A 23,971-nucleotide genomic window follows, 5' to 3' on the forward strand; every position below is an offset into this window, starting at 1 on the left:
ACGCGACCAGAGGATTGTGGGATTGTGGAGGACTTCTAGACGCCTAGGACTAGAAGGCGGAGTCTGTTACTGCGCATGTCCATAGGCTGCTCTGGCGTTTGCAGCCTCGCAGTGTTTGTACGCGTCTTCCGTGCGGGAAGCTGGTTCCACTGGGATTTGCTGTTAAGATTCTGCGACGAGGGAAGTCTCAAGTAAAGGTTTTGTTGGTTAGGTTGGTCTGAACCCGAGTATTATAGGGTAGTGATGAATAATGAAACTCAGGAGATAATGAACTGCAGTTTGTTCCGATTGTCAAATTTGAAAGCTCAGAGTTTAATCGGAATAGAAATCCCGTTAACATCACTTGATTAGCTCAGTTGATGAGGCTGAGCGGATTGTGGTGAGGTATTTTTTGGTCACTTGAGGGCAAGTGGTGGTAATTTAGGCCAGTGGCAAGAGAAAAAAAAAAAAAAAATCCCTCAAGCGGCTTAGAATAATGTCTGAAATCCGAACACTATTAAGCTTTCCGTTCTGTCCATTTCTGGAGACTCCCTATTACAACATATTCCTGGCTGGAATGTTTGTGTATGGGTCCTTAAGTAATTATTAAGCACTTGTGTTTAGCTCACTTAGGAGTATGGAATATTGTTAAAAGGCTCGTGTCCTCCAGGAACTTGAATTTTACTTTGTAAGCCTTAAAGGGTTTATAGAATAGGAACAAATAACCCCAATTTTCTAGGTGGATCGTGTTAAAAAAAAAAAAAAGTCTAGTTGGTAGAACACACGCACTGTAGAAAAGATTTTATAACTGCTGTGTAGGGAGAGAAGGGACAGTGTGAGCAAAGTCTTGAAGTCCAGAAATATGGCATATATCAGGCTCTGTGAAGTTTGATTTTATCAGTAATTTTTGAGTCTGGGAGTGAAAATTGCTGAAGGGAACTTTCCTGAAGGTACTGTTAGTAGCATTACTTCTCAAGTGGTTTCACCTGTTCTACAATTGGGCCTCAGCTGGGAGAAGAAATAAAATTGGGCAAGTCTCAATCAAAGAACAGTGCACGACACAAATTTTGAGCTACAAAGTACTGTAAAAGTAGAGTTGATAGAAATTTGTATTGTAAATATATCCGCTCCGAAATTATGCTATCCCGAGGGAGTAAATCTAATGGGAAGGCAGTTCTTTCTGCTCTTGGCAACCCAGAAAATAGAAAACAACAAAACAACTTTTCATATGACAATGACTATAAGAAATACAGTGTCCTAAAATCTTATTTATGGTACTTTGTGATACAAAAATTATTTAAGACTGTCCCCCTGTCCTTGGACTTTGTAAGGTCGTCACTAGAATCTTAGTTAACTGGTGGGTGAAGTTTTAAACCACCTTATCAGCTCTTGGGGGGAAAAAAGTCAAAATACTTCCCTTCTAAGAAGAAGAGAATATGGTAGCCATAGGGCAGAATTTTCTGGTGGGGGGATCACAAGGAACCATCGGGTCGAGGTAAAGCCGGCAGGTTGATTTCATTTCTTCTCTAGTTCATCTGGCAACTAAGTACCCCTGAATCTTTTCCAGGCTCACATTGCTAGGCGAGGTGGTTTTTCTTTAGGAGAAGCGCAAGTGGTTTTCAAGGTAAGATACAGGCATCAGCAGCGTCAAAAACCACCGGGATCCAAGGTAAAAATGTCGATTCGGTCCCTTCGCTTCCCTAAAGAATTTGAGTTTGGGGTGAGGCTGGCAAGCTTGCGTACCTAGGCGGAAATGTAATGCCCCGTGCCCCTTCGCCCTCCCGCCGGCCGGGGGCAGCGCCACCCTTCGCCGCCCGCGCCTCCCCGGCGCAGGGCTCCTCCTCGCCCCTCCCATCTCCACTCATCCCCGCCTCTCGCCGCAGTCTTGGCGGGAAGACGCCAGCAGCTGCGCTGCGGAAAGATGTCTGGGTCCCGCGCGGAGGCTGAGCAGAAGGGGGGCTCCAGACAGCGACTTCAGGTGAATGTGAGAAACCGCTTGTCCCTTTCGGGTGTGTTGCTGCCTCATTCTTCGTGAGGGATATGCCTGGCATAGGCCGGGGAGGACTTGCCAACCGGCACCTCCTCGCTGCAATACTACTTCCCGCTCTTTGGGGCATCTCTCAGTAACGGGTTTTGGGCTTTTCCGGGTGTTGCTTCAAAAGATAAGCAGGGATGCCTGTCCTGGTTTTCCTCTATGGAAACTGGGCCCTTAGCCCCAAGGAAGATGTCTCTCAGTAACCCCAGAAACAGCGTCAGGCTGGGATCAGGAAGTCTGCGTTTGTTTTTGCAGTCGTTTTGGTGAGTTTCCCACTCTTGGAACAATTCCAGTTATTCTCAATTTTTCTCAGTTTTCTCAATTACAAATTGTAGTCATTTTTATTATTGGTCTGGGGGGACTCATGGCTCAGAAATGTGCGCAGTATAATAATTCTATTTAGGTTAATGAATTAGGTATCTAGATTTTGGAGGGAAAAAAAGTTTCCTTACAGGCTGTCAGCTGGGATTTATGTTGTCATTATGAAATAGGAATTAGAAGTACTTACACAGATCTGTGGGACTTCCCAGGTGGTGCTAGTGCTAAAGAACCTGCCTGAGAATGCGGGAGACAGAAGAGAAGTGGGCTCAATCCCTGGGTTGGGAAGATAACCCTGGAGGAGGGCATGGTAACCCACTCCAGTGGTCTTGCCTGGAGAAACCCATGCATTGAGGAGCCTGGTGGTCTGTAGTCTGTGGAGTTGTAAAGAGTAAGAAAAGGCTCAGGACCTGGAATTTTAATACTGTTTTCCTTTATTGACCTGAATAGGTGAATGAATATAAGGAAAACCAAAACATCGCTGATGTATCTCTGAGACCGGTACAGACTACAGTTTTAGGAAAAACAGCTAAGGTGTATCTGGTCCCCTTTTCACTGAGTAACTACAAGGCAGGCCAACTTAAGCGCCCCAAATCCCTATTAGATAAGAATTCTAACAATGAAGTGACATGTAAGAAATCTAAGAAAGCTGAAATAAAGAAAAGTTGCAGAAGGATTTTAACTCCAAAGATGGAAGCCACATCTTCCAAGGAAGAATCCACTCTGCAAAAATCATCCTTGGATGTTCATGCTGAAAGCAACAAATGGCAGTCCAAGAGCCCTTCAGATGCAGTGGTTCTCAGTGCTGATACAGAAAGCAGCCAGGAAGGAGACAGTGATGAAGACACCACACCAGGCCTGGTAAGAATCTAATTACTAGCTTACTCAGATTTTCATGTTTAAAAATTTGGAGTTTTGTTAAGCCACAGTTATCAAGGGTCTCTTTAGCTCAAACAAATTATTTTACCATCTAATTTATACTTAAGTGAAATTTTATTTTTTAAATGTACAACAGATAATTTCCTTGAGTTTATTTGGCTCTTGTTTTTTTCCTTCTTTGGGAGGCTCTTGGTTTTGGTTTGTGAAGGAGAGGATTGACTTTGCTTCTCTCTCTTTCTCAGTTTGCTGCACTTATTTTTGAGCTTACTCCTACTTTACCGTGTCTTGCTCGCCTTCACATGTTTACGCATAGTATACCAGAAGAGGTTGACTTGTAAAGGACATATAGTACTTGAGTAACTCTCGATGTTAAGGTGGGAAAATCACCATTAATTCACTGCATTGATGTGCTGAATAATTCCCTTAATTACTTAAAGGAGACAAATGGTGTAGTAGAGAAGATATATGAAAAACACTAATTCTGTTTGAAGTGATAGTTCGAATCAGTTTAAGAATTAAGCATCTAATTCTTTTGGCTCTTATTGCCTACTGGGAATGTTGTATTTCATTTAAAGTGACAAGTTTTATGACCCTACCACGTGATAAGAAGTAGATGGAACTGGAACAGAAAATGATGGTAGGGAAAGGGAGATAGGATAATTGAGGCGGTGTTGTAATGAACCAGGACCTGTGGTGGGACAGTGTGGGCTGTCAGAAATGCATTGGACTGGGGGTTGGAAGCCTAGGTTTTAGGCATGGCCACTCTTAAGAAACTGTGTACCTTTAAGCAGGTCACTTCTATGGTGAGGGAATTAGATGAGATTGGTAGTTCTCAAACTTTAGCCTGTATTAAAATTACCTGGGGGGCTTGTTAAAACCCTGTTGCAGGGCTTCACCACCTGTTTCTGATTCAGAAGTTTTGAGTGAGTGTTGAATTTGAATGTCTAAAATAGTTTCCTAGAGACTGGTCCAGGACTGCACTTTGAGAGCCAGTGGACTGGATTCTCTCTTTTGCCTCTTAGACTCTAAGATTCTGAGTATTTAAGGCTTAATATAAAGCAGATTTTGTTTTGATGTAAAATAAAAAGGGCTTCTCCCTTTGGCTCAGCAGTAGAGAATCTGTCTGCCAATGCAGGACCCTCAGGTTCAATACCTGGTCAGGAAGATCCCCTGGAGAAGGAAATGGCAATCCACTTCAGTATTCTTGCCCGGGAAATCCCTTGGACAGAGAAGTCTGGCGGGCTACAGTCCATGGAGTCTCGAAAGAGTCAGACATGGTTAGCGACTAAACAGCAGCAACAAATAGGGTCAGAAATTAGAACATGAGATACTGAGTACTGGAGATAGTCAAACAGAGTCATAAATGCTTAGCATACCTTTTCTTATGACAAGCTGAAAGATCTCACATCTTTTTTAGAACATTTCATTCTTTTTTTCTCTTCCCTTTCGTTAATTATCGTTTAGGGGTAAAAATTTATGGTACCATGTTTTAGGAACAGTATTTAGTTTATAAGCTTATTTCTTTCTAAATGAAGGGTGGCTTTTGTCACATCAAAGACATATAATGATGTATAATGTCCCTCAGTTTGTGTTTGTTGTTGTTAAGTTAGTAGGTTGTGTCTGACCCTTTGTGACCCCATGGACTGTAGCCTGTCAGCCTCTTCTGTCCATGGGATTTCCCAGGCAAGAATTACTGGGGTGGGTTGCCATTTCCTTTTCCAGGGGATCTTCTTGACACAGGGATTGAACCCAAGTCTTCTGCTTTGGTGGTGGATTCTTTACCACTTAGCCACCTGGGAAGTCCTCAGTTTGGGTTTATCTGCTATTTTCTCATGATCAGATTAAGATTTTGCATTTTGGGGAAGGATACCACAGAAGTGAAGGTGCCCTCAGTGTATCATATCAGAGTGTACATGATGTTGATATTTTACTGGTGATGTTGACCTTCATCATTTAGCTAAAGTGGTGTCTGCCAGGATTTTCCAGTGTAAACTTAATATTTTTCCCTTGGTAATTACTGAATACTTTGAGGAAGATACTTTGAGACTATGTAAATATCTGGTTTCTCTCATCAAGCATGTATTTATTTCTTTATTAAGACAGAATTCCCATATACTAAAGTGTATAATTCAGTGTTTTTTGTGTATATACATGAAGCTGTGCAGCCATCATCACTATCCAATTTAATAAATTTTTATCACTCCAAAAAGAAACTGCATACCTGTCAGTAGTGACTGTAAACCCTTACCCCTCCCTCTCTCAGCCTTGGAAAACCACTTATCTACTTTATGTCTCTGTATATTTGCCTATTCTGGACATTTCATATAAATGGAATTATACAATATATGGCTTTTTTGGTCTGACTTCTTTCATTTAGCATGTTTTCAGAGTTCATTCATGTAGCATGTATTGGTACTTCATTTCCTTTCGTGGCTAAATAATATTCCATTGTATGGATATACCACATTTTATTTATGCATTCATCAGTTGATGGACATTTGAGTTGTTTTCACTTTTTTTTTTTGCTGTTAAGAATAATGCTGCCATGAGCATTTACTTGTGAGATTTTATGTGATGTTTTCCATTCTCTTGGGTACACACACACACACACACACACACAGACACACCTTGGAGTGAAATAGGGTAACTGTGTTTAGCTTTTTGAGGCATTGTCAAATTGTTTTCCAAAGTGACTGCCCTATTTTTACATAACCAACAGCAATGTGTGAAAAAAAAAAAATCAAATCTCTGTATACCCTCAGTAATACTTAGGTCTTTTTTAACATTTAAAATTTTTAATTGAAGTAAAATGCACAATATAAAATTCACCTCTTTGCCATTTTTAAGTGTACAGTTCAGTAGTGTTATGTAAATGTACATATTGGAAAACCAGAACTCTTTTCATCTTGCAGAACTGAAACTCTAGTCTCATAAGGGCTTCCCAAGTGGTAAAGAACCTGTCTGCCAGTGCAGGAGACATAAGAAACTCAGGTTTGATCCCTGGGTTGGGAAGATCCCCTGAAGGAGGGCATGGCAACCCACTCCAGTATTCTTGCCTGGGGAATCCCCAGGGACAGAGAAGCCTGGTGGGCTACAGTCCATAGTGTCGCAGAGTCGGACACGACTGAATCGACTTAGCACACATGCCCATACCTGTTAAAAAACTCCTCATTCCCCTACCTCTTTTCAGCCCATAACCATTCTACTTTCTGTTTGTATGGATTTGATTACTACAGGTACCATATCTAAGTGGAATCATACAATGTTTGTCTTTTTGTGACCGTTACTTCACTCCTTAACTATTTTGGTTATAGCCTTACTAGTGGATGTGAAGTGATATCTCATTGTGGTTTTGATTTGCATTTTTCTAATGACTGATCATGTTGAACATCTTTACATGTGCATACTTGCAATTTGTACTTTGGAGAAATGTCTATTTAAGTCCTTTGCCAATTTAGAAAATTAGGTCGTGCCCATCTGAGTCAGTTCTAAAGAGGTGGATGAACCTAGAACCTATTATACAGAGTGAAGTAAGTCAGAAAGAGAAATACAAATATCGTATACTGACACCTGTATATGGAATCTAGCAAGGTGGCACTGATGAATTTATTTCCAGGGCAGCGATGGAGAAACAGACAGAGAAAACAGACCTGGATATTGGGGGAGGGGCGCGGGGAGAGAATGAGGTGTATGGAGAGAGTAACATGGAAATTTAAAATACCACACGTAAAATAGATAGCCAGTAGGAATTTGCTGGGTGACTCAGGGAAGGCAAGCAGGGACTCTGTGACAGGCTGAAGGGTGGGATGTGGGGGGGAGATGGGAGGGAAGTTCAAGAGGGAGGGGAGGTGGATGTACCTATGGCTGATTATTGTTGATGTATGACAGAAAATCACAAAATTCTATAAAGCAATTATCCTTCAATTAAAAAATTAAAAAAGAATTAAGTTGTCCTTTTTTTTTTTTTTTTTTTTTTTGGTCTTTGTATTGTTGAATTGTAAGAGTTCTTTATATATTCTGGACACTGGATCTTTACTAGATATATTATTTGCAAATATTTTCTCCCATGCTGGGACTTTGTTTTCACTTTCTTGACAGGGTCCTTTGTACAAATGTTTTGAATTTTACTTTAAATTTTAAAACATTTATTTTTATTTTTGGCTGCTCTATGCATTTTTTGTCTTCGTTGCTGTTCGTGGGCTTTCTCTGGTTATGGCAGATGGGGACTACTCTTTGTTGTGTGTGGGCTTCTCATAGTGGTTTCTCTTGTGGGGCGTCAGCTCTAGGCACACAGGCTTCAGTAGTTGTGACACTTGGCAGTAGTTTTGTTGCACGGATCTGGTTGCTCCATGGCATGGGGGATCCTCTTGAACTAGGGATCGAACCCATGTCCCCTGTCCTGGCAGACAGACTCCCAACCCCTGGACCACCAGGGGAGTCCTTAAATTTAATTGTTAGAAATTTTATCAGTAGTTTTAATTTGAGTCCAGTTTTTTTTTTTCTTTTGTTGCTGATGCTCTGATGTCATATCTAGGAAACCACTGCCAAATCCAGGCTTCTGGAGACTTAACATGTATATTTTCTTCTAAGAGTTTTGTAGTTCTGGCTTTTAAATTTAGGTCTTTGATCTATTTTGAGTTAATTTTTATATATGACATGAGATAAGGATCCAAATTCATACTTTTGCATGTGGATATACATTTGTCTTAGAGCAATTTGTTGTCAAAACTCTTCTTTCCCATTGAATGGTCTGGACTTCCTTAATGAAAATAAATTCACCATAGGTGTATAGATTTATTTCTAGACTCAGATTTATTCAGTTGATCTGTCTGCCTATCCGAATGCCAGTACCACCTTCTTTTAAATACTGTTAATATTATTCTTTAGTTGCCAAGTTGTGTCTGACTCTTTGCGACCCCATGAACTGCAGCACACTTCTCTGTCCAACACTTTCTCCCTGAGTTTGCTCAGACTCATGTCCATTGAGTCAGTGATGCCATTCAACTTCTCATCCTCTGTCACCCCCTTCTCCTCTTGCCCTCAATCTTTCCTAGCATCAGGGTCTTTTCCAGTGAGTCAGCTCTTCGCATCAGGTGGCCAAAGTACTGTAGCTTTGTACTCAGTTTTAGAAATCAGGAAGTGTGAGTCTTGTAACTTGATTCTTTTTCGAGATTGTTTGGCTACTTTGGGTTCCTTTCATTTCCATATGAATTTTAGGATCAGCTTATCCATATCTGCAAAAATGACATTTAAAATTTTGACAGAGATTGTATTGAATCTATAGATCAGATTGGGGAATATTGCCATTTTAAAAATATTAAGTATTTCAGTCTATGAACATGAACTGTCTTTCCATTTATTTAGATTTTCTTTAATTTCCTTCAATGTTTCTGTGGACAAGTCTTCCACTTCTTTGGTTAATTGTGTCAAAGTATATTCTTTTTTAAAAAAATTTTATATATACTTGTGGCTGCACTGGGACTTTGTTGCTGTGTATAGTTGTGGTGACCTGTCTCTTGAGAAACCTGTGTGCAGGTCAGGAAGCAACAGTTAGAACTGGACGTGGAACAACAGACTGGTTCCAAATAGGAAAAGGAGTACGTCAAGGCTGTATATTGTCACCCTGCTTATTTAACTTATATGCAGAATACATCATGAGACACGCTGGGCTGGAAGATGCACAAGCTGGAATCAAGATTGCCAGGAGAAATATCAACAACCTCAGATATGCAGATGATACCACCCTTATGGCAGAAAGTGAAGAGGAACTAAAAAGCCTCTTGATGAAAGTGAAGGAGGACAGTGAAAAAGTTAGCTTAAAGCTTAACATTCAGAAAACTAAGATCACGGCATCTGGTCCCATCACCTCATGGGAAATAGATGGGGAGACAGTGGAAACGGTGTCAGACTTTATTTTTTTGGGCTCCAAAATCACTGCAGATGGTGACTGCAGCCATGAAATTAAATGATGCTTACTCCTTGGAAGGAAAGGAGCAACCTAGATAGCATATTAAAAAGCAGAGACATTACTTTGCCAACAAAGGTCCGTCTAGTCAAGGCTATGGTTTTTCCAGTGGTCATGTATGGATGTGAGAGTTGGACTGTGAAGAAAGCTGAGTGCTGAAAAATTAATACTTTTGAACTATGGTGTTGGAGAAGACTGTTGAGAGTCCCTTGGACTGCAAGGAGATCCAACCAGTCCATCCTGAAGGAGATAAGTCCTGGGTGTTCATTGGAAGGACTGATGCTGAAGCTGAAACTCCAATACTTTGGCCACCTCATGTGAAGAGTTGACTCGTTGGAAAACACCATGATGTTGGGAGGGATTGGGGGCAGGAGGAGAAGGGGATGACAGAGGATGAGATGGCTGGATGACATCACTGACTCGATGGGCATGAGTTTGAGTAAACTCTGGGAGTTGGTGATGGACAGGGAGGCCTGGTGTGCTGCTATTCACAGGGTCACAAAGAGTCGGACACAACTGAGCGACTGAACTGAACTGACTGGTAGTTGTGGTGCATTGGCTTCTCGTTGCAGTGGCTTCCTTTGTTGTATCTTGAGGGCTTAGTTGCCCTGCAGCTTGTGGGATCTTCCTGGATGAGGGGTGGAACCCATGTCCCTTTGACAGGCAGACACCCAACCACTGGACCACTAGGAAAGTCCCCAAAATATATTATTCTTTTTGATACTATTATGAATGGTATTTTTTTCTTAATTTCATTTTCTGATTGTTCATTGCTAATGTACAGAAACACAACTTATTTTTGTATATTGATCTTGTATCTTACAACTTTGCTGAAATTGTTTACTCTCATTTTTTTGTGTGTGGATTCTTTAAGATTTTCTACATATAAGATCATGTCATTGGCAGTAAAGATTGTTAGATTTCTTCCTTTCCCATCTGAATGTCTTTTATTTCCTTTTTTGACTAATTGCCCTGGCTAGAATTTCCAGTACAGTGTTGAATAGAAGAAGTGTGAGAGCAGACATATTTATCTTGTTCCTGAGTTTAGGGGAAAAGCTTTCAGTCTTTCACTGTTAAGTATGATGTTAGCTGAGAGACGTATATTTCTTAAAATTTTTATTTCGAAGTGTTTAACAGATGCATGCATGCATGCTAAGTCGCTTTATTCGTGTCCGACTCTGTGCAGCCCCATGGACAGCAGCCCACCAGGCTCCTCTGTCCACAGGGTTCTCTAGGCAAGAACACTGGAGTGGGTTGCCATTTCCTTCTCCATAACAGATTCATAGGAATTTGCAAAAATAGTGCAGAGTGGTCTCATCTACCCTTCACCCAGTTTTCCCCCAATGAGTACATCTTATTTTCTTTTTTATCAATTAATTAACTTTTTTGGCTGTGCCACACAGCTTGTCGCATTTTAGTTCCCTGGCCGTGAATCGAACCCGTGCAGTGACAGCGCAGAGTCCTAACCACTAGGCAGCCAGGAAATTTCCCCCAGTGAGTACCTCTTAAATAACTACACTGCAGTGTCAAAACCAGAACATTCATGTTGGTACTAGGTGTGTGTCCAGTTCTATATGATTTTATCACGTGTGTAGATTCATGTAACCACCACCACAATCGTGATACAGAACTGTTCCATCTCTATAAGGATCTCCTTTAGGCTACCGCTTTATAGTTAAGCCCGCGGCCCTCCTTCCCACCAGCCTTAACCCCTGGCAACCACTGATTTGTTTTCCATCTCTACACTGTTGTCATTTGGAGAACATTATATATGTGTCACACAGCTGGTAAATTTTTGGCATCAAGCACATTTTTAATTCAAGTTACTTTTCTTCTTTTGTTTTCTAAAGGTAGGATTTTCCTTCTTATTTTATATATGCAGTAACTGCTTAAGTGTCTCTGAAGATAAAACATTAATGGGATTAAAAACATTTCTGTTTCCTATATTTACTTTGAGAGCCCACTTTGATATTCTTTGGTTGGTCTTTGATGTTGCAAGTTCTGGAGGGGCAGGTAATGGGTGAGAATAGTTTGAATGATGCATACCTCGAAAAAAGTCTGATTTTTATTAATACATTGTCTTATTTTTTTCCTGTGGTAATTAGAATCATTTAAATTTTGTTCCTTTGATGTCCAAATGCAGCATTTTAAGATAGATTCTTGGGAAGTCCCTGATGATGGTGGGGGTAATGTTTTCCTCTGAGAGGCATTGTTCAAGGCAATGACAAAATAACCATTCACCTTTGCTGCCACTATTATGTGTGTGAGAAAAATCTTCATTTTGGTCAAATTGATACATGTACATACCTGTAAGTCATAATTCCGTGTGTGTGTGTATATATTTGTTGTTGTTCAGTTGTTCATGTCCGACTCTTTGCAACCCCATGAACTGCAGCATGCTAGGATTCTCTGTCCTTAACTGTCTCCTGAAGTTTGCTCAGACTCAAGTCCTTTGAGTCAGTGATGCTATTTAACCATCTCATTCTCTGCTGCCTGCTTCTCCTCCTGTCTTCAGTCTTTCCCAGAATCAGGGTCTTTTCCAGTGAGTCAGCTCTTTGCATCAGGTGGCCAAAGTACTGAAGCTTCAGCATCAGTCCTTCCAGTGAATATTCAGAGTTGATTTCCTTTAGGATGGACTAGATTGATCTCCTTGCAGTCCAAAGGACTCTCAAGAGTCTTCTCCAGCACCACAATTTGAAAGCATCAAGTTTTCAGTGCTCAGCCTTCTTTATGGTCCTACTCTTACATCTGTACATGACTACTGGAAAAACCATAGCTTTGACTATATGGACCTTTGTCGGCAAAGTGATGTCTCTGCTTTTTAATACGATGTCTAAGTTTGTCATAGCTTTTCTTCTAAGGAGCAAGCGTCTTCTAATTTCATGGTTATAGTCACCATACACAGTGATTTTAGAGCCCAAGAAAATAAAATCTGTCACTGTTTCCACTTTTTTCACCGTCTGTTTGCCATGAAGTGTTGGGACTGGATGCCGTGATCTTAGTTTCACACAAAGGTAATTCCTTACGTGGTGGTTGTTGAGTCGTGGTGTCATGTCCAACTCTTTGTGACCCCATGAACTGTAGCCCACCAGGCTCCTCTGTCCAGGGGATTTCCCAGGCAAGACTACTGGAGTAGGTTGCCGTTTCCTTCTCCAGGGCATCTTCCTGTTCCAGGAATTGAACCCACCTCTTCTGCATTGCAGGTGGATTCTTTACCACTGAATCAGTGGGGAAGCCCCAATTCCATATCTACACACATGTATGTATACACAGAACCAAATCAAAACAGCCAACAATTTTCTGTCACATACCTATTTGTGATTACTGCTCAACAGACAAATTATACTTTAGGCCATTTTAGCTTTTATTCCACATTACCTGTTGACTCACTATAGAAGATTAAGTTTACACATGTGTGCTGTCTCCTCCTTCCCATGTTTTACCTTCCATATTACATTTAGTCCAAGCTTTACCTGAGTTGTAAAATTTTTCTCAGTATAAGTCAAAGAATTCTAATGGCTTTATATATATTATATATATGTGTATATGTATGTATATAATTCATGAAATGTTTTCTGGGACCCTCCATCATTCTGGACTGTTTTCTCTTTCTTGGCCTTCTCTTTACTGTTTTTCTTTAAATTTCTTTTTTTCTCTCTCCTGTGTTGGACTTCTGTAGCCTGGATCCTGTCTTTCTCTTTGTTGGTTTATTGTCTAATTTTGATGGAGTGCAGCTTATAGTAACTTCCTGAAAGCTGGTGTATGACAGATAGTTTGCTGCTGGTAAGTGCTCAGTCATGTCTGACTCTTTGCAACCCCATGGACTTTAGCCTGCCAGGCTCCTCTGTCCTTGGGATTTTTTTCAGGTAAGAATACTGGAGTGGGTTGCCTTTTCCTTCTCCGGGTGATCTTCCCAGCCCAGGATTGAACCTGGGTCTCTTGCATCTGCTGCATTGGCAGGTGGATTCTTCACCGCTCGCACCACCTGGGCAGCCCAACAGATAGTTTGCATGTCTGAAAAAGTCTTTATGCTTTACATTTGATTGTTGGCATTATTGAATTTAGAATTGTAAGTTAAAAATAATTTTTCTTTAGCATTTTTAACACATTCTTCCTTTGTCTTCTAGCTTCCTGGATATTATGAAGTTATCATTCTTGGTTCTTTGTGGTCTATTTTTCCCTCTGCAAACTTTTGGGATCTTCTCTTTATTTCACTCATCTTCAGGTATTGAGAAATTTTGTGATGATATGCCTGGGCTTGAGTCTTATTTTCATTCATTGTGTTGTATACACGTTGGGCCCTTTTAATCTGGAAACTCATTTCTTCAGTTTTGAGACGCTTTCTTGTATTATTTCTTTAATGATTTTCTCTCCTCCATGTTCTCTGCTCCTTTTCCTCCCCTATGGTAACTACTGGTTGGATATCGGACCTCCAAGATTCTCTAGTTTAAAACTGTCTTTTCTGCTCATGTGATTCTCTTTTTTATTGAATTCCTTTAATCAGTGAATTTAAAAATTTCTGTTTTTGAGTTCTTTCTTGTTTTGCTTAATAAAAAGGTCACTTTGTGAAATAATACACTTAAGGGCCAGTAGGAAATAATGTGTTATTGGGCTATCCTACCTGACTTCTGATATCAGATCACCTATTATTTAATTGGGAAGCCACGCATATATCCTGCAATTATCCCAAACCCAAACTCTTTCTCTTAGTATCCAGTGCAGCAAAGCTTATGTGCTGTTTGGTAAGATAACATAAAATAACCATAGTAGGTGCAATTTGAAGGAACATATACATGTGGAGAATGCAACAATTAGTTTTGTGAGGTATTTTTGCTGTGGATTATGTAAATAACAGAATCTTTTTGGTGTGATTTTATAGGATGATTTTTCAGAATTGTCACCGTACGAAAGGAAGAGACTGAAGAACATATCAGAAAATGCTAACTTTTTTGCTTCTCTTCAGTTGTCTGAGGTTTGTTTGAAGTTTCTAATCTAAACTGAGATTCTATTCCTCTTGCTAGTAGGTCAATAAAATTCTCATAGTATCAGGTTTCATAGTGTCAAATGAGGGAGGGTAAAATTAGCAAGATTTACACTTAATACAGTTTACCGTATTTTATTGATTCCAAGACTTTTTTTTTTTCCAACTGTTGTATTAAAGCTGTAATTGGAAGCTTCCCCTCACTCCTTTCTATCCCTGGTCAGGGAGCTAAGACCCCACACACCTCGAGGCACAGCCAAAACTGAAGAAAAGAATAGAGGAGAATGTGGTTAGTATTATAAGCTTTAAGGGTTAATGGCCATAAGTATGCTAATGTTTTCTAATCATCTTTACTAAAGGTATAATTTACACTGAGGGTCTTCACACTGCAGTCAAACTTCTATGTGTGTGAGAAGAGCTGTCCAGGAGGGTGTGTGATGTTTCCCCCCAAAATACATTAAACCCTTGGCTTTATTAAATAGTTTCTGGGCATACCAAATTCCTAAATATTCAGTGTGTATTTGCATTTTGAGGGGAGGGAGGGTGAGTTAATATATGGCACTAAATTGCTGAGTCACTCACAGTTGAAAATTCATCGGAAATGGAGACAAAAATATCTCTGATTTTGACTTTAGTTAACAGAAATTACTATTGATTTATGGAAGTACAACCTGTAACTTTTCTGGAAAACACCCACAAAGGGTTGCCTGAAGTATAAGTTAAACTTGGAGCTTTGTAATAGCATATTTAATAAATGTACTTACGTAAACTTGTTAGTAGCCTGGTCCCAGGAACCAGAATGTCAGTACTTTAGACGGTATTATATACTTCTCTTTATTATTGAAGGTGTATTTGTCTCATGTCTACTACCAAGAACAGTTGTCATATCTCAAGGTTCTTTACTTCCTGTATAGATCTTGGCTTAGTGTACAGATAGTAGCAGATACTCAAATGTTTTAGAAGGTAAGCTATGTAGTTACAGTATTTTTTTTATAAGATAGTATTTTTACATGTATTATGTTTTGTGTATTTTGCAGTCAGCTGCAAGGCTCCGTGAAATGATAAAGAAGAGACAGCCTCCTGAATCCAAAAGGTAAAAGACTGGGTTTACGAAGTTTCCTATACCATGATATATTGCTGAGTTGTTTTATAATTTGAAAAAAATGGTTCTACATAGTGCAATAAGAAGCAGATCAGAAACAGTAATTTGGTTTAATCGTTTATATCTCTGAGGGAATACTATGTTTTATTAACTCTAAAGTTCTCATCTTCATCAAAGGACTGTAGAGGAAATAAAATCTTGAGAACTGAATTTTATTTATATTTATTATCACTGTTAATGGAAATCTTTTTTTAAAAATATTATTTTTTTTGGTTGTACTGGGTCTTCATTGCTACATGGGCTTTCTCTAATTGTGGCAAGCACAGGCTATTCTTTAGTTGCAGTGCATGGGTTTTTCATTGCAGTGACTTCTCTTGTTGTGGAGCATAGGTACTAGGTACACAGGCTTCAGTAGTTGTGGCACACGGGCTTTGGTTACTCCATGGCATGTGGAATCTTCTTGGACCAGGGATCGAACCCATGTGCCCTGCATTGGCAGGTGGATTCTTATCTACTGTACCACCAGGGAACTCTGAGATAAATCTTTTTTACCACTAAATTGTTCTTATTTTTCCCTAAAAAAACTATTGTTTTTAAAGATTCCTCTACTTTATTTTTTTGTTTTTTCTTTCCCATTCCTAGGATAAAAGGAAGGAAATGAACATTTGTTGCACATCTGTGAAATATAGTGCATGCATGCATGCCAAGTTACTTCAGTCGTGTCTGTGTCTTTGTGACCCTATGGACACAGACTTTGCTGTCTATGGGAGTCTCCAGGCAAGAATACTGGAGTGGGTTGCCATTTCCTTCTCTGAAATAACAGTGCAGTGACCTAAACATTTTTATCCTATATTATCTCATTTAATTCTGGCCAAAATTTTGTGAGATCTAAAACAGACTCAAAGAGGTAAAGTAATTTGCCCAAGGTCAAAGTAGCTCTTAAAGACTTCCCCAGCAGTCCAGTGGCTAAGAACTCCCCACTTCCAATGCAGGGGGTGCTGGTTCGATACCTGATGGGGGAGCTGATAGCCCACATACCATGTGGCATGGCCAAAAAAAAAAAAAGAGTTAGCTTTTAGGTGGAAGCTTCAGGATTTGACCTCCAGGATGCCTTAGGTTCTCTTCTTTGCATTTTAACAATGCTTATGTATAAATGAAGAAACTGAAAATCTTGGCATCATTAGATAATTGTTTAGTACTGGATGCTAATGTAACATCATTTAATTGATTTGATTCTGGTATAGGTCAACTAGCTTGAGAAAAGCTAAACCTTTAATTATGACCAGGTATTTGCAAGTGTGAAAAATTGTTACAAGAGGAACAAACAGCATTTAACACTGGAAGATAATAGCACCTGTCCTGTTGTCAGTTGATCATTAGCTTTATATTTGCATACATCTGTATATTTTTGGTTGCTGCTCAGTGTGGCATGTGGGATCTTACTTCCCTTTGTATATTATTTTATTAGCAAAGATTAGTGTTTTTTTTTTTTTCCTAAATCACCTAAGTCACAAAGTTCCAGCACTTAATAGTTGTGTAAAGATTAGTATCCAGCAGCTAGAGCAGAAGTTATATAGAAGAAAGAGCATAACTTTTGAAATTTGGCAAACTTGATTTCAAATTTCAATTCAGCAACTTATAACTGCGGTATTAACTTTGGACAGTTTATATAATCTTTCTTTCCTTATCTGTAAAGTTGACGTTATGCCAATATAGAGGGGTTTTTAAAAATTACTAAATATACATACAAAGAAGCACATATGAATATTTATGTAATTGAAAAAATAATAATAATTCAAGCATCCATCCATATATCTGCCATCCAGGTCAATAGAAATTTATAGTATCTTTTAAGGCTCTCCTCGAGGTAACAGTCATTATGCTGAATTTTGTGATAATCACTCCTTGCATTTATTTATAGTTTTACCACCGATGAATGTATGTTATTATAATATTAATATTAATACAGTATTTTACTTATTTTTACCTGTTTTTTATATTAACATATACTATGATGCCATTTTTATATTCTGGGATTTTCTTTTGCTCACTTTTACATCTTTATATGTTTTAAAATTCATTCATGTTGTTGTGTGCAGCTTCACTTCATCCTGTTTTTTTCTGCCCTATGAATGCACTATGTTGACTTGAATATGGACAGTTGAATTTGTCTTCGTATTTCCTTTACTTATTTATTTTTTTCCCAATTATTTTTATTAGTTGGAGGCTAATTACTTCACAATATTGTAGTGGGTTTTGCCATACACTGACATGAATCAGCCATGGATTTACATGTATTCCCCATCCTGAACCCCCCTCCCACCTCCCTCCCCACCCCATCCCTCTGGGTCATCCCAGTGCACCAGCCCCGAGCACTTGTCTCATGCATCCAACCTGGACTGGCGATCTGTTTCACACTTAATAATATACATGTTTTGATGCTGTTTTCTCAGATCATCCCACCTTAGCCTTCTCCCATAGAGTCCAAAAGTCTGTTCTATACATCGTATTTCCTTTATTATAAAGACTGCTGCTCTGATCAGTCTTAAGTTCTGTTGGTGTTGATGTGTGAAGAGTTTCTCTCTGAGGAGGATTCTCTAGGAGGATTATACATTAGAACCCAAATTTTTCCATATGCTGAGGATTTTTTTTGGTTAAGTGAGGTACTAAATGCTTAGTATAGTTTCTACCACACAGTCTACTTTAAATAGTAGTTATCACTCATCTTCTAAACAAATGTGGACTGTGGTTGAGATTTATGCATGCGAAGTTTTGGAAGTAATTTCAGAGGCTTCTCTTTCCCCAACATTTTTTAATGAACTACTTTTTTTTAAGACTTAATTTTTTAAAGAACAGTTTTAGGTTCACAGCAAAATAGGGAGATACAGAGATTTCCCATATATTCTCTACCCCTGCCCATTTGAAGCTTCCCCTATTGTAAACATCACATATTAGAATGGTACACTGGTAGATTATCAAGGTTGAACCTACACTGACACATCATAATCACTTAGAGTCCATAGTTTATCTTAGGATTTGTTGTTGGTGTTGTATTTCCTGTTGATTTTTACAAGTGTGCAATGACATGTATCCATCATTAAGATAGCATACACCGTATTTTCACTTCCCTGAAAATCCTCTGTGCTCTGCTTTTTCATCCCTCCCCACAACTACCCTCCAACAACTACTGATGTTTTTACTGTTTGCACAGTTTTGCCTTTTCTAGAATGTCATGGAATGATACAGTATGTAGCCTTTTCCGGTTGGCTTCATTGCATTTAAGTTTTCTCTGTGTCTTTTCATGGCTTGATAGCTCATTTCTTTTTAGTGCTGAATAATAGTCTGTTGTCCGCATGCACCACACTTTATATATTGGCTGTTGCCAAGTTTTGGCAGTTACGAACAAAGCTGCTGCAAACAGCCGAGTGTGTGTTTCTGTGTGTTTTCAGCTCCTTTGAGTAAATACCCAGAAGCATGGTTGCTGGATTGTATTGTAAGAGTTCGCTTAATTTTGTAAGAAACCACCAAACTGTCTTCCAAAGTGATTGTGTCATTTTACATTTGCACCAGCAATTGATGAGAGATCGTGCTGATACACATCTTTACCAGCATGTGGAGTCATCAGAACTCTGGATTCTGGCTATTCTAATATGGCTGTAGTGGTATCTCATTGTTTCAATTTGCATTTCTCTGATATATAATGTGAGGCATCTTTTCATATGCTTATTTCCCATCTGTGTATCTTCTTTGGTGATATGTTTGTTAAGGTCTTTGGCCTATTTATAAACGAAGTTTTCTTTGTTGTTGTTGAGGGTTTTTAAAAAATTTTCTAAAATTTATTTTGGCTCTGCCTGGTCTTAGTTGTGGCAGGTGGGATCTTTAGTTGCAGCATGTGGGGTCTAGTTCTGTGACCAGGATTGAATGTGGGCCCGCTGCATGGGGAGCACATAGACCACCAGGGAAATCCCTAGTTTTAGTTTTTTAAGGAACCTCCGTACTATTCTCCGTAGTGGCTGTATGAACTTACATTCCTGCCAACAGCATAAGAGGGTTCCCTTTTCTCCACACCTTCTTCAGCATTTATTGTTCGTAGGTTTTTGGTGATGGCTGCTGTCTGGTGCCGTCACATATTTAGAATCATACAGTATGTAGCCTCATTCGGATTGACTTCTTTTTCTTAGTACGATGCATTTAAACTTCCCCCATGTCTTTTCATGGCTTAATAGCTCATTTCTTTTTTTTCCCATATACTTTTATTATGAATCTTTTGTTGTTTAGATTATTTCAGCAAAAAAGACTGAGGCTAAATTACATTGAAACTGCCATTGACTAAGTAATGTGACAGACCTGCTTTTCTCCAACTGCCAGCCTTCTCTTTTTACTGAGTTCAGTTACCATAGGTCAAAGCCTTTTGGAAATAAATGTCAGTTTTAGTAATATGTGATACCAGATTTTAGTTCTGTTTATGATGCTATCATTATCTTCCTGACAGAAGATTTAGAGGACTCTGAAGTTGGCACATTACCTGTAATATTTTAATACTGTGAATTTTCATAGAGATTCCCTGGTGGCTCAGATGGTAAAGAATCTGCCTGAAATACAGGAGACCTGGGTTTGATCCCTGGGATAGGAAGATCCTCTGGAGAAGGAAATGGCAACCCACTCAAGTAGTCTTGCTTGGAGAGTCCCAGGGACAGAGGAGCCTGGTGGGCTACAGTCCATGAGTTCACAGAGTTGGACATGACGGAGCAACTAACACTTTCACTCTCATGAAAGTTAATAATGAATGTTAAATCTACCAAAGACTTCTGCAGGAATCTTTGGTAAATTTAACCAGTATTTAACTAAGTATATAGCAGGTATACCTGGTTTTGTTTTATATTAATACTTCATTGTTAAGCTAAAGTGATAACATTTATTTTTTAAATTATTTATTTTTGACTGCACTGGATCTTCTTTGCTGCATGTGGTCTTTCTCTAGTTGCAGAGATTGGGGGCTGCTCTCCAGTTGTGGTGCACGGGCGTCTCATCGCAGTAGCTTCTCTTGCTGGGGCGCACAGGCTCTGGGCACGCGGGCTTCAGTAGTGGCAGCATGTGGGCTCAGCAGTGACGGCTTGCTGGCTCTAGGGCACTCGGGCTCTAGTAGTTTCAGTGTACTGGCTTAGTTGTTCCACGGCATGTGGAATCTTCCTGGACCAGGGATTGAACAAGTGTACCCTGTGTAGGCAGGCAGATTCTTATCTGCTGTGCCACCAGGGAAGTCCTAAAGTGGTAGCATTTAAGTTAAAAGGAGCTGGTTACAGTCCTTTTAAGGCCTTGGGCAAGAAATCAGCCCAGTTTTTGGACTTCATATTAGCTTTCATAGCAGTGCAGTGTGCTGTGCTGGGCTCAGTCGCTCAGTGGTGTCTGACTCTTTGTGATGCCATGGACTGTAGCCCGCCAGGCTCCTCTGTCCATGAGGATTCTCCAGGCAAGAATTCTGGCGTTGGTTGCGATGCCCTCCTTCAGGGGATCTTCCCAACTCAGGGACTGCACCCAGGTCTCCCACATTGCAGGTCTGAGCCACCAAGGAAGCCCAGCAGTACAGTTTAAGTACATATCAATAGGTCATATACTTTATTAAATTGTGAACCTCTCTCACCAGGGGGAAAAAGCATTACCTCTGGATCCTATTTACTCAAGATCATATTAAAATTCCCAATATGTGCTCAGTTCCTGTTGACTGATCATAATAATGATGGGGATGAATGGGAAGCCAGGCTGCAATTGTAGTCCATTCTCCTAGGATTTTTTTTGTTAATGAATATGATAGTTCCATATAGATAGAATTCCAGTTGAGCTGTTTCAGATCCTAAAAGATGATGCTGTGAAAGTTCTGCACTCAGTATGCCACCAAATTTGGGAAACTCAGCAGTGGCCCCATGACTGGAAAAGGTCAGTTTTCATTCCAGTCCCAAGAAAGGCAATGCCAAAGAATGTTCAAACTACCACAAAATTGCACTCATCTCACATGCTAGCAAAGCAGTGCTCAAAATTCTCCAAGCCAGGCTTCAATAGTACGTGGACTGTGAACTTCCAGATGTTCAAGTTGGATTTAGAAAAGGCAGAGGAACCAGATCAAATTGCCAACATCCGTTGGGTCATCGAAAAAGCAAGAGAATACCAGGAAAACATCTCCTTCTGCTTTATTGATTACGCCAAAGTCTTTGACTGTATAGATCACAGCAAACTGGAAAATTCTGAAAGAGATGGGAATACCAGACCACCTTACCTGCCTCTTGAGAAATTAGTATGCAGGTCAGGAAGCAACAGTTAGAACTGTACATGGAACAACAGACTGGTTCCAAATAGGAAAAGGAGTATATAAAGTCTGTATATTGTCACCCTGCTTATTTAACTTATATGCAGAGTACATCATGTGAAATGCTGGGCTGGATGAAGCACAAGCTGGAATAAAGATTGCCAGGAGAAATATCAATAACCTCACATACACAGATGACATGACCCTTATGACAGAAAGTGAAGAAGAACTAAAGAACCTCTTGATGAGAGTGGAAGAGGAGAGTGAAAAAGCTGGCTTAAAACTCAACATTCAAAAAATGAAGATCATGGCATCCAGTCCCATCACTTCATGGCAAATAGATCAGGAAGCAATGGAAACGGTGAGAGACTTTATTTTTAGGGGCTCCAAAGTCACTGCAGATGGTGCCTGCAGCTATGAAATTTAAAAGATGCTTGCTCCTTGGAAGAAAAGCTATGACCAACCTAAATAGCAGATATTAAATATTAAATATTAAACCTAAATATTAAAAAGCAGAGCCATTACTTTGCTGGCAGAGGTCCGTCTAGTCAAAGCTGTGGTTTTTCCAGTCATGTATGTCATGTATGCATGTGAGAGTTTTACTATAAAAGAAAGCTGAGTGCTGAAGCATTGATGCTTTTGAAATGTGATATTGGAGAAGACTCTTGAGAGTCCCTTGGACAGCAAGAAGATTAAACCAGTCAATCCTAAAGGAAATCAACCCTTGATATTCATTGGAAGGACTGATGCTGAAGCTGAAACTCCAATATTTTGGCCACCTGATGTGAAGAACTGACTCATTGGAAAAGACCCTGATGCTGGGAAAGATTGCAGGCAGGAGAAGTGGACAACAGAGAATGAAATAGTTGGATGGCATCACCAATTCAATGGATGTGAGTTTGAGCAAGCTCTGGGAGTTGGTGATGGACAGGGAAGCCTGGTGTGCTGCCGTCCATGGGGTTGCAAAGAGTGGGACACTGACTGAATGACTGAACTGAATTTTCTGTTGTCTGGAAATACCCCAGTTTATTTGTCCATTGGTTTATCGAAGGATATCTTGGTTGCTTCCCAGTTTGGCAAGTTGTGAGCAAAGCTCCTATAAACATATATTATGTGTAGGTTTTTGTGTGGACTACCCTGGAGTTTTTTTTTTTATTCTGTTGCATATCTTTTTAAAAATTTATTTTTAATTAAAAAATAGAGGTATAGTTGATTTACAGTATTAATTTCAGGTGTACAACACAGTCATTTAAAATTCTTATAGACTATACTTTATATTTATAGTTATTATAAAATATTGGCTATATTTCCTGTGCTATAAATATATGCTTATAGCTTATTTTTTACAAAGTAGTTTGTACCTCTTACTCCCTTACCCTTATATTCCCCCTCCTCTCTTCCTTCTCCTTACTAGTAACCACTAATTTGTTCTCTGTATCCATCAGAGTGTTTTTGTTTTGTTATGTTCATTTATTTTATATTTTAGATTCCACATGTAAGTCATAACATACAGTATTTGTCTTTTTCTGTCTGATTTATTTCAAGTATACTGCCCTCCAGATTCAGTCATGTTGCAAATGGCAAAACTTTGTTCTTTTTTATGGCTAAGTAGTATCCCTCTGTGTGTGTGTGTGTGTGTATCCATTCATCTGTTGATGGACTTTTAGGTTGCTTTCATAATTGGGCTATTATAAAAAATGCTGCTATGAATGTTGAGGTGCATGTATCTTTTCGAATTAGTGTTTTTGTTTTCATAAGTACCTAGGGGTGGAATTGCTGGATCATATGGTAGTTCTAATCTTTTAATTTATGCTTGTTGACCATCTGTATTTCTTCCTTGGAAAAATGCCTGTTCAGATCCTCCGCCCATTGTTTAATCAGATTGGTTTTTTTTTTATATTGTGTAAGCTGTTCATATATTTGGGATATTAACCCTTTTATTTGACTGTGCCCCGTGGCATGCAGGATCTTAGTTTCCCGAGGGATTGAACCTATGTCCCTGGCAATGGAAGCTTGGAGTCTTAACCAGCTACTGGACTGCCAGGGAAGTCCCCACATATTAACCCTTTATTGGACATACCATTTTCAAAAATCTTTCCTTCAATTGTTTGCATTTTCATTTTGTGGGTTTCCTTTGCTGTGCAAAAGCTTTTAAGTTTCATTACGTCACATTTTATTGTTTGCTTTTGTTGCCCTTGCCTGAGGATACATATCTGAAAAATATTTCCAAGACCACTGTCAAAGAGTGTACTACCTATGTTTTCTTCTAGGAGTTTTATTGTTTCAGGTCTTACGTTAAAGTCTTTAATATATTTTGAGTCTGTTTTTTTATATGGTATGACAAAATGTTCTAATTTCATAATTTTATCTGTAGCTCTGTAGTTTTCCCTGGAGTTTGTCTTTTGGTTTTT

At 39.3% G+C, this 23,971-nt stretch overlaps 1 protein-coding gene across 9 annotated transcripts in view; it reads left to right on the top strand.

The window, feature by feature from the left end:
* The first annotated feature begins 73 nt into the window (after positions 1-73).
* WDR76 (WD repeat domain 76) overlaps positions 74-23,971 on the top strand; it is a 54,696-nt gene continuing 30,798 nt past the window's right edge. The window contains exons 1-6 of one of the 9 annotated variants that reach the window (XM_061159274.1): positions 74-211; positions 1,547-1,603; positions 1,863-1,963; positions 2,783-3,193; positions 14,056-14,148; positions 15,195-15,250. In XM_061159274.1, coding sequence (XP_061015257.1) covers positions 1,901-1,963; positions 2,783-3,193; positions 14,056-14,148; positions 15,195-15,250 — 623 coding nt within the window. In that variant the 5' untranslated portion in view covers positions 74-211; positions 1,547-1,603; positions 1,863-1,900. Of the gene's footprint in view, positions 212-1,546; positions 1,604-1,858; positions 1,989-2,026; positions 2,278-2,782; positions 3,194-14,055; positions 14,149-15,194; positions 15,251-23,971 lie in introns of those variants that run through there. The other 8 variants (XM_061159273.1, XM_061159276.1, XM_061159275.1 and 5 more) reach the window with 8 other exon arrangements.

Source organism: Dama dama, chromosome 13 (genome assembly GCF_033118175.1).
Source record: "Dama dama isolate Ldn47 chromosome 13, ASM3311817v1, whole genome shotgun sequence".
NCBI classification, from domain to species: domain Eukaryota; kingdom Metazoa; phylum Chordata; class Mammalia; order Artiodactyla; family Cervidae; genus Dama; species Dama dama.